This window comes from Cervus elaphus, chromosome 9, assembly GCF_910594005.1.
Source record: "Cervus elaphus chromosome 9, mCerEla1.1, whole genome shotgun sequence".
Lineage (NCBI taxonomy): Eukaryota > Metazoa > Chordata > Mammalia > Artiodactyla > Cervidae > Cervus > Cervus elaphus.
Window position 1 is genome coordinate 101,280,765 of NC_057823.1, and position 11,265 is coordinate 101,292,029.

The 11,265-nt window shown below is 39.4% G+C and overlaps 1 protein-coding gene across 10 annotated transcripts in view; it reads left to right on the plus strand.

The window, feature by feature from the left end:
- PPIP5K2 (diphosphoinositol pentakisphosphate kinase 2) overlaps nt 1-5,144 on the plus strand; it is a 77,092-nt gene extending 71,948 nt beyond the window's left edge. For all 10 annotated transcript variants that reach the window (XM_043913731.1, XM_043913722.1, XM_043913724.1 and 7 more), the window contains 2 exons: nt 1,134-1,259; nt 3,444-5,144. In XM_043913731.1, coding sequence (XP_043769666.1) covers nt 1,134-1,259; nt 3,444-3,556 — 239 coding nt within the window. In that variant the 3' untranslated portion in view covers nt 3,557-5,144. The remainder of the gene's footprint in view (nt 1-1,133; nt 1,260-3,443) is intronic.
- Nucleotides 5,145-11,265: the final 6,121 nt, after the last annotated feature.

Consider the following 11,265-nt stretch of genomic DNA (forward strand, 5'->3'; position numbering starts at 1 on the left):
AAGAGCTTTAGGAAGTTCCATGAGGAAGAGAAAGAAGCTGAATTATTAGGCCATTCTTTGATTGATTTTATGTAAGATTTCATTTGAGAGAAGTTTACTGTATTGATGGAAAAACTTAGAGACACCATTGAGGAAATCAACCAGTTAGTGGTCAAGCAAGACTAAAACCCAGGTCTCCTGAAGTGTGTGGCTTTTTTCATTCTCTTTGAATATTAAAGAAAGTAAGGTGCCAGTTAGGGCTTCGCAGGTGGCGCAGTGGTAAAGAATCTGCCTGCCAGTGCAGGAGATGCAAGAGACGTGGGTTCAATACCTAGGTCCGGAAGATCTCCTGGAGTGGGAAATAGCAACCCACTCCAGTATTCCTCCTGCCTTACACCAAGGCACTGACCCTCAATTTCAGAATACTAATTGGTTAAATTAGAGGTTGGAAGTTATAATAGAAGATGTAAGCAGAAAAAAGCTAAGTAATGATGTACTGCTTTATGAGATGTTTTAAGCACTTTTTTAATCAGTTTGGTTCAGTCACTCAGTCGTATCCGACACTTTGCGACCCCACAGACTGCAGCACGCCAGGCCTCCCTGTCCATCGCCAGCTCCCGGAGTCCACCCAAACTCATGTCCATTGTCACTTGTATATCATTTCATTAGTGACCACGTTGACATTCTGCCAGTGTGAACTTTATATTCATCCCGCTTAGTTATCAGCCCCTGCAGGCACGTTTGCCACAGCTGTCCCACATACTGGTTTTTCAGAGACACACTCTTTACTGCTATCAGGTCCTCTTCCAAGATTGCAAAACCTGACAAATCTGCCTTGTGTTCTCTCCGCCATCGTTTGTTTGGGATCCCAAAAGCTCATGCCAGCAGCACCCCCGCTGCAGCCTGTCCTATTCCAGAGGTCTTCATCCTTAAGAATTGTACCTACTTGTTCTTTTCACACTTCTCAGTCTCCCCACCTTAATTAGAGAGAAGAAAGAATCTTTAACATTTTCTTGCATGAAAATAAATCTCATCTGCGTACTATATTAATAGGAAGACAGTCTGACTCAATTATTTATAATTTGATTAGTTTAAATTTGATAGACTTGCCCCAGAAAATTACTGAATCACTTTGTTTGATTTTTCTTTTTCAGCCTGTTTAACTTCACGTTCCAGTCCAATAATGAGAAGAAAAGTATCTTTAAATACATATACACCTGCAAAGATCCTCCCAACGCCAACAGCTAGCATCAAGAGTACTAAAGCAAGCAGCAAACCAGGTGAGGCGTGTGTGTGAATTTGTGGATTCCATATAGCAATTAGAGGAGTAGTAATAGCTTGCTTTGTAGGTGTAAAAATCTGTTTTTAAGTAGGATGATTACAGTCGAGGAAATCTGTTACTGTAATGTATTGATATGTTTGAGGTGTTTTTCTTTTGTTAATTATCCCCCTTCCCCTCACGTATGTTAAAATATATTTGATACTCACAGTTTTCTGAACTGATTCATGGACTGTCTTCTCTTGCTTTTCTGTTCAGCCCGGATTCTACCTGAATCTTTTTACTATTTCTTATACTTCATATTTGTTACTCTATCTGAAAATAATCTTTATTTTACCTTCATTCTTGAAAAGTAGTTTTGCTTGACAGAGAACCTCTAAAGTTTTTTCTTTCAGCATTTTAAGGATGTTGTTCCACTTTCTTCTCATTCCCTTGTTGCTGATGAGAAGTCCTTGTTAATTTGAAGACTTGTTCTTATGTGTGCAGTGGGTTGATGAATTTCTTTTCTCTGCCAACTTTCAGTGTTTTTGCTCTATCTTTGGTTCTCAGAAGTTTGACTGTGGCATGCTTTGGACTTTTTTTTTTGGTAATAAAATCCTGGTTGATAGTCACTTTTACTTGTCATCTGCATTCTGTGGTTAAACCATCCAGTGAATTTTTATTTCAGGTATTTATTCTTTAGTTTTAGGCATTTGTTTTGATTCTTATATAGTTTTTTCATTCAGAGATTTCCTGTATTTTTATTCATTATATGAATATTTTCCTTTGTTCTTGAGCGTAGTTAAAATAGTTGCTTTAAAATTCCTGTCTATTAGGCTATTCTCAGGATTGATCTCTTATGAACGTACCCATTCCCAAGAAGGAAGTTTCTTTCCATGTTTTTCATATATTGAGTAATTTTGGATTGTATTCTAGATCAACTCTTGACTCTGTTTTTCTCTTATGTTCCTACAGAGAGTATTGGGTTGTTTGGGGTTTTTTTTAAAGCGAAGTATTGACCTTGGCTGAACTTAGATTGCGATACTATGTCCCCTGACGTAACTGACAGCTCACATTTCACTTCACTGGCTTTAGTCTGAACTGGACTTCTCTGGAGCTTATTCTGCTGAACTCATACGTTGGATCAGTGTTTACACAAAGAATTGGAATTTCCCACCTGGCTTTCCAGCCACTCTTGTTGCCTCAGTACTTTTCTGGTGCTTCGTACTGGAAAGACTGAGTTTTACGTTGTAGTTTTAGGCATTCCACGTGGTGCACACCAGACCCTATCCTTAAGCCAAAGCTTTTTTTTTTTCTTTCAAAGGACAGGGAAACTAATTCCATGTTGTTCCTTCTTTCAAGTATTGATTCTTTTCTAGTATATCGCTGCTTTTGTTCCCTCTTCAGTGTCTTCAGATAATTGTTTTTTTCATATTTTATTTGGAACTTATACTTGTTATCTACAGGAAGATTCATCTACAGGACCTTACCCATCCATACAGAAGTGTAACTTAGAATAATTTTTTGATAACTCACTGGGGCTTGAGGTTAGTTTGGATATAAAAGGATGATTCCTGAGTCAAGAATGTTTCTAGTTTTCTAATCTTTCAGCTTTTTAGACAGTGGTAAGATAGGTAATACCAAAGAAAATAGAGATTGGTAGGGAAATTGATGAGTTCAGTTTTAAACATGTTAAGTTTATATTTCCCATCCAGTATCTATATAGAGGTTTCTAGTAGGATATACAGATCTTGAGGTAAGGGAGAAAGCCTGGGCCAGAAGTATAAATTTGAAGGCTGTTAGCATAGTCATTATGGCTTCCTAGGTGGCGCTGGTGGTAAAAAACCCACCTGCCAATGAGGGAGACATCAGAGACGCGAGTTCAGTCCCTGGGTCGGGAAGATCCCCTGGAGGAGGGCATGGAACCTGCTCCAGTACTCTTGCCTGGAGAACCCCACGGACAGAGGAGCCTGGTGGGCTGCAGTCCGTGGGGTCGCAAAGGGTCAGACACGACTGAAGTGACTTAGCACAGTGCGGCACAATAGTGATAGTTAAAAATGATGGAATAAATTAGTTTCCCAGGAAGAATGCAGGAGAAAAGAGAAGTTTTGTGTTATTTGATCTTTTGTTGATTGTTTTGTATTATTTGAACTTGGATTGCTCATGAAAATCTAAGCCGTAATTTTTCTTTTTTTTTTTTGTATAGTTCCCAGCGGACCTTCTACTACAGCTGCTCCTAATACCTCATCGCGAAAAAAGGGCGTGACTAGCAAAACAGAAATGCATGAACACAAAAAAAATACTTCGAAAAAAAAATGAACTCTTCTAAGCAGAAGCTGGAACTCCTTGTAAAAATCACGTGTTCAGTAGGGGAAAAAAGGCATGTAATAAACCTTGACTGAAAAATATCAAAGCAAGTAATTTGTGTCTCCTTGTACATCTCTGTATTCATTTAAAGATAGATTAAATCTAGAGAATTCTTTGTATATATTCAGGTAAGGAATTTTTGTCATGATCTGGAGGTGTTTGAGAACAATGTTTATTAGCATTTTATGAGTAGCAGAACTTAGGGTGATAAAGGTCCATTGTTAATGTGATATGTGCCGTATGCCCGTGGTAAAGGACCGTGAAAGCCTGCCCCTGTCACACAGTGGCGATGGTTACTGAAGAGTCTGTGAGGCGGTCTCTGTACATGTTCATTTTCATGGGGTTGCATATTGGCTGTAAAATCCTGTAGCTTGAAATCTGATGGCTGTACTGGAGACTTCTTAAAAAGCATATTTCCAAAGAGATTTCGTTGACCACAGTTTAGAATAGAAACTTTCTTCCCCCAGTTGTTTTAATTACATATATACTGCAATATTTAATAACTGGAGTATTGGCATATGGGTTATTTTTTCAATCTGTGCTTTGAATTTTTTATTGTGTTTTATTTAAAATATGTGCAGCTGGGATAACTATACCTTTATGCACGTAAATTTGTACATTAATTTGTAGAGAATATTTTCTTTATATATTTCCTTACCATAAGGTGCTTTTGTTCATCAGGAAGTTTTTTGCTTCATATATTGGCAAGAAAGACATCTTTAGAGTTTCTTTTTAAGAGATATAGTTGACAAGTTTATAAGTGTTAGTTATTTTCAGAATTCTTTTTAGATCTGAAAAACTGAGTTCCAAAATGAACCTCATCAGTGTAAGGAGAATATCTGAATTCCACTGTCAGTAGATATGATTTGTAGCACCTGTTTTTACCATTTCCATTCTTATCTTTAGAATGTCAGTTGATCTCACTAAGAAAACTTAAAGATTGAGCATTTGAAATAAATGCTTATTTCAAATTATTAGATTTTGGAGGAACATTGAGATTATTGTATTGTGATTTCATCTATGATGTGAAAAATATTTATTATCCTTGGTGCTTATTTTCCCCTGATGCACAAATAATTATAAACCAGTTGAAATGACTTAAACTATAAACCGAACAGTACATCTTGATAAGAATTCATCCATTGCTAGTCAGGTAACTTAAGTTGCTAAAGCTTTAGTTTGAGACTTAGGTTTAGAAAAATTATTGAATTCTTGTATGAATGCATCTATTAAAATTCTTCAGTAGAGACTCTCCTAACCTTAAATCATCATATATGAACTGACTTTTAGAAATTAAGCATATTACAGGTTCATTTTAAAAGGTACCAGATGCAAAAGTCACAAATATGTACAATTATATGTTAGTATGTCAGTACTTCACATGAATGTAAATGTATTATGGAGACATGTTTTGTAAACGGTTGAATGTACCTAAGCTTTCTGTATGTGAAAATGTGGTTAATGTGCTCATTGTCGGAGTAAAGAAACTGCTTTTATTTTTTCAGTGGAATTGAATTAAAATATTTTATTTCTGGAATCAGAGGATGACTTAAATGGCAAATTATTTTTTTATTCTTTTCTTTGTCCCTTTACTTTTAGCTTTCAGAGTAGAAAGAAGAAGGCAACTATTTTAATATTCAACAATGCTCATCTTAGATATTAGATAGAATTTCATAGTCTTAGCCATAGCTGTTGCAATATCTTCCCTAGAAATTAACTAGGAAGTTCAGTACAAGTCACGTTTTCCCGTGGTTACACGAGAACTAGAATTTCACTGAAGTCACCGAACTTGGTAACACTGCTGTGTAAGCAGGACAGTTTTGTTTACAAGGATCTTAGATTCATTTTCCAAAACAAACAAAAAGTCTTCTATATAAGAGCGAGAAATTTAGTTACTCACCATTCAGCGGAAGTTTGACTGAAGCATCTGTTTCTCACTCGGTTCTGTCCCCATAAAGTGTGTTTTTTGTTTGTTTTAAATACTAGAAGGTATTTCTTCTCACAGCCTAATCCTCCAACCAGCAAAGAGATGGGAAGGCGCAGCCTGAGGTGCTCTCTTCATCCTGGCATGTTAGTCTTCATAGTGCATTATTCAATCTTTTCACCCTTAAAAACCCTATGTGTGAACTCAGACCCAGTTTTTGCCCTTGACGTCCAGAGCCAGCAAGTTCTGCCGCTGTGGTTCTAATGAGCTCTTGAGGTCCACTCTTAACAACCAGCAAACGTTCTGGGGGTGTTCTCGAAGTCCATTCTTAACCGCCAGCAAATGTTCTAGGCGTATTGTATAGTCTCGGGTTATGGGGAAGAAGTGTGCGAAACACTTTATGTCATGTTTCCTTTGAGCAGGAAATGGAGGCAGCAGGAGACCAGCATACGTGTGACAGTATACTTTTTATACATATACCTAGAGCACGAGGTTAGCAGATGGCATTAGGAGAGAAAAGTTAAGTGATAGTTTTCAAGAACTCTCTTGTTAAAACTAGACAAAGGAAGTCTTTTTTCTTTTTTTAAATCAGGTCACCCAGATTTTTCTCCAGGTTCTGATGACTGATCTACCTTACACTTCCACTGTTTAGTTCCACGCCAGTTTGAACGAAGAATTTGCTTTTTTGTCGTGTGTAATGCACTTTCGTACAAAGTTCTCAGTCTTTCCTTGTGTGCTTATCACAGTTTGCCTTGCATAGAGCATTCACTAGTTTTTTGTCAGTTTATCCTTGCCTTATTATCTGGACAGTGAGGGCCGCTGTGTTTTCCTTGGTCAGTTTGGGGTGACTTCTGTGAGGGCCCAGAATGCCCTCTCTGGCCCCTCTCTAATTTTCTTTCTTTGTACCTGGTCTTACCACACACAGCAGCATTCTTACCCATGGGAGCAGTTTTCATGCTTCTGGAGTCCTTTGTGATCAGGAGTCTAAGAAGAAACAGGTATCCCTGTGTGTGGAATCCTGGGTATCAAAACTATTGCCATGTCAAGTTTTCTTTATATGGGTCAGTTTTTGTGGAAGGTCTAGTCACTTCAGAGAATGGAGGCTATATAAAATGTATGTATTGTTTTATACTATATATGAATTATATTGGGATTAAAGATACTTAAATTTTCTATAGCCTTTTTGGTCCGTGTGCTTAGTCATGATTTGAGAGAGAGGTAAGTTAAACATTCCACTTACAGATTATTGTCAAGTTCTCCTTTTATTTTCTTTGGTTTTTTACTTTTTTTCTGTACCATATGTGGCTATGTTTTCTGTACAACATGTTGCTTATGAACTCACAATTGTCAAATTTCCACTGTGAGTTTTACGTTTACCTTTATATTTTTATAATATTATTTTTTTCCTCATTGGATGCTTTTGAAATTCCAGATACTATGATTATGACCTGTTTTATTTTGGCTTGCATTTGCGTGATACACCTTTATTTGTCATTTTATTTTTTATATTGTGTCGATTGATTTAGGGATTTTATTTTAATATACAATACTATGTGGTAGATTTTGCTTTGTGATTCTATTTTAGTATCTTATTTCATATATTAGTATAGTGTAATTGTATTCATTTATATGTAATATATCTTTGCTCTTAAGTTATGCTTTCTGGTATTATTGTTTAGTTTATCTTTTTGTAGAGGGATCCTTTTCATTGCAAGTAAGAAAAACTTCAACTGAAATTGACTTAAAGTTCTAAGGAAATTTGTTGTAAACATTTCTGAAGGTACAAAGTTGGTGAGTCCAGCCACAGTTCTATCAGGCACGTCATCAAGGGCCCAGGCTCCCTCCTGGTCTCCTCTGAGTAAACTTGATCCCAGAGTTGTTTTGCCTTGTGTTCACAGGATGGCTGCATGTTGCTGTGTTCATGTCCAGCACAACAGAAATGGAGGAAAACTCTCCTTCAGCCGTGGAATTGTAAGTCTTCTACTTCAGTGTGACTGAGCTGCCTTCTTTGGTCATCTCTCCACTCTCTGGATGAATAACATTCACCAGGAGAATTCTTTGACCCTAGAGCTGGTGATGGGGTCACGTTCCCTGCAAAGCCTCAGCACCGCTGATATTCTGGAGAGGGTGATTCACTTTTGGAGGCAGTTACATACATTGTAGAATGTTTTGCAGTATCCCTGTGCCAAGCTACAAAAGTGACGCAGTGAGCCAAAATGAAAGGAACAAGTCTATTTGTTTAGTGTGGTAAGTGAGAGGCCGAAAAGGAAAGTAGGGCAGGAGAGCTTGCGCCTCACCGTCCAGCCTCCCACTCGCTGTGGGGTGGCCCTGGGCAAGGGCCGGTCAAATGACGGATACACAGGTGGAGGAAACTGTCTGCTGAGAGCCTGGAGCAATGGTTCCTGCCGCTTTATGAACCAAGGGGAAAGGCCAGGAGTGAGAAAACCACGTCATGGTGGAGAACAGGGTCTTGGTCAAGGCCGCCCCATGAGGGGCTCTCAGTGGAGGGACCTAAAATGTGCCTCAGCCAAGGTCTCCTCAGGCGGCCTGTGAATGAAGGTGTCTGCTAGGAATACAGATAACGCCTCTGACCACGCAGGCCCAGGGGGAATGACTGTAATTCCTTTGGGGAACTATGTGGGAAGGGCAGCCTTTCCCCATGAATCCTGCCCGGCAAAGCCTTTGTAGTGGCCTATGATAAGACCTGAAAGATCACACATAGGATTTGGCCTGGAGCCAGCCACCTCATCCTGGCCTCTACCCTAATGCCGGGAGTACTGTACCTCTTTGTGAGAATCAAAAACCTCTCCAGACAATATCAGATGTCCCCCGCAGGGCCAAAGCATCTTCAGTCAAGAAAGAATGCCCCAGGGCCCATGACAGTGAGAAGGAGGGGTGGATATACGAACACAGGGCTCTGATAGGAAGAGGTGAGGGGATGCGTAATGAATAAGTAATCGATACTGTACACTATCAATTATATTATCCACGTCTGCTGTCGTTTCTTTGGTTCCACTAGTGGCTTTCTTTTTAGCTATAACTTTGAATTACACATTGTCTAGGTGCTACTGATCCCCTGCTATGAGCAGTATCCTGTTAGTATTCTTCCTTCTGCCTTTCTCTACTGCAGTGTTGGCTGACTTACTTGGTTCTCCTGTGTTTACCTTGATGATGAGTGCCTTGTTACATGCTTATCAACTCACGTGTTGTATTTTGAACCCCTGGGTAATCACGATAAAGAGAACATTTCACCTTATGTTCTCTCTGCCTTCTCTTAGTTTAGCTCAGTCTGTATTCCTTCAGGTGGGACCTTATTTCTGGAATGTCTTTGTTTCTCTTTCTTTTCTGAACTCTGTCACTCACATTGCATCTCCTCTGGTGGTTTTGCCGGCTAGCTTCTGATCACCTGTATATCTGGATGAACTTTCCCCTAAATGTTTCGATGTTTGATGGTATGTTTGGTCCCATATTTTGTATGCAGTGAATTCGTTTTCTCTGTGGAATGATTTTATCTGCTTTTATGTCCTGTTCCTTTTCCTGGAATGTTTACATGAGCCCCGTGCAAGGTCATTCTCATCAATTACTCTTTAAATGAGGTCAGTTTCTTTCCAACTCACCTACTCGGTATCAATTCATATGGCGGATCGGGCACCATTTTGGATTAATAGTTCTACCAGGGTTACAGTGAAGCTCCTCAGGACAGGACTGTGGGTCTGAGGAGCTATTTGAGCCGTTTTTCCTCTCCAGCCAACAGGGATTGGCCACTGCAGAGCTCCTCACCTCAGAATCTTTCCTCCCTTCTGACTCATCTACTCACTGCTGATGGTATGTACGTGGCGTGTCTGTATTTCCTCCTTTGGCTTTGCTTTTCCTGTTCCTCTGTGGTATCAGGTAGTATTCAGAAAATCCCCTCCTGCTGGCGCTCAGCCCATTTCCATTTTTTCAGACAAGGAACTGGCTTTTTACCTCTCCAATTATGCCATCTATTTTGGAGTCTTTTGGTCTAGTGATTTTGAGATCTGGAGCTGTAAGCCTCCTCTCCACGCGTCATCCTGTTTGACCTTGACTGCGTACATCATCCATTTCTCATATATTGTGGTTGAGGTTATACGTGACTTCTAGTTGTGTTGAAGACAGTTTATATTTCTGTTTTATGTTTGGGGATAAATTTTTAGTTGAGAAATGATTCCTTCTTGATTTTCAAATGGGGAATCGCGGCGGGGAATCGCTTTTTTTCTTGCTACTGTCCTATAATAAGAAGGAAGAGGAGGAGGGAGAGGAGGAGAAGCCCTTGTCTTCTCATCACAGTTATATTTTATCCATGAAGCTGATAATGCCAGTCCTGCCTTCAGTACAGTGTCGGCAGGGTCAAATGAAATGCTAATTTCATAAATCATCAAGGGAAGAACAAAACTGAATTCTTGTTTGCATTCTTTTGTGGTAGGAGAGTTGTATGTAGTCCAAATGTTGACCAGGCCTATTTTCAGGGTATTTCACCATTTTTTTAGTCAAGGATATTCTGGACAGCTCCTCGTACACCTTTATGGTTACTCTCTTGTTGCTATGGGAGCAGCCTGCCTAGTAACAATCAGATAAACGCCCCCCACTTCCCCGCACCGCCACTCCCAGTCAAGGTTATTCTGGCATTTTTCCCTTTTTAAGAATAAAATATTTAAAGTAAGGCCATACAATCCTTCTTAAAAGCAGGTTTAAAAAACACACACACAAAGTAATTAATCAGGCCTGCCCTCCCATCCATCCGTCTCATCTTGTGTGTGGTATGAAGGACACAGTTGTGTGACCCTGGTGAGATAATGGTTGTACAGTTTAGATACCTGTTTTCAAGCACTTACAAGCATGTATCCTGAGGAAAGGGAACTACTTGTTTACCATTCTATGTAAGGTGCTTCAGGAGTGCTTGACACACGGAAAGATGATTTTAAAAGGAAAACAAAAAACAAAAATGGTGCCTTCTGAGTGTTTTGCTGCTTTTAAAACCCAGGCTCGTCAATGCTGAATAGAAAGCTCAGTGATTTTATAAAGGTAGATGGATGGACGGACACATGAGAGACAGTGAGAGAGAGGTGAGGCAGAAAATAAAAGAACACAGGTCCTACTTTGATTAAAAAGCATTATTGCTGATGTGAACTGGAAACCAAATAATTAAAAACTCCGTTTCAAGTAAAACACGGAAATGCTCGTTTGTCCTGTAATGTCTAGCACAAGACTCATGACAGTAATATGAGACCCAAGAGTCTCAAATGTTATAACACTGCAACTTTCTATTACCAGTTCTTCATTGGTCAAGAAATCATTTTGAAAGTCCCTTATGCCATACCCATATCCCAGTGGAATAGATGGAAAAGCCACAAAAAGAATAAGCCACACAGTATTACCCATGTTGGAAGAAAACAGTGTCTGCTCCACCCGTGGGAAATGCAGTCACTGCAAAACTGTGAATATTGAAAGAAGCACAGCTCAAGGAAATCACGGAGTCCATTCAGAAATCTTGTATGAAATGTTCAATGTCCAGATGGGAATCCGGTGACTGAAATCCCCTCGTGTGGTCTTTCCACAAGCTGGGCAAGAGGACAGAGTACAGAATAGCTCAATGCTTTAATTCCATTTGTAGCAAGGAAATTTGTGCATGTAAAACGTGCATGTGGAGCCACCTGGTTACAAGGTTTTTTCCAACACTGTCAAAGCCTCCTCAGGAACACAGCGAAGTCACCGCTCT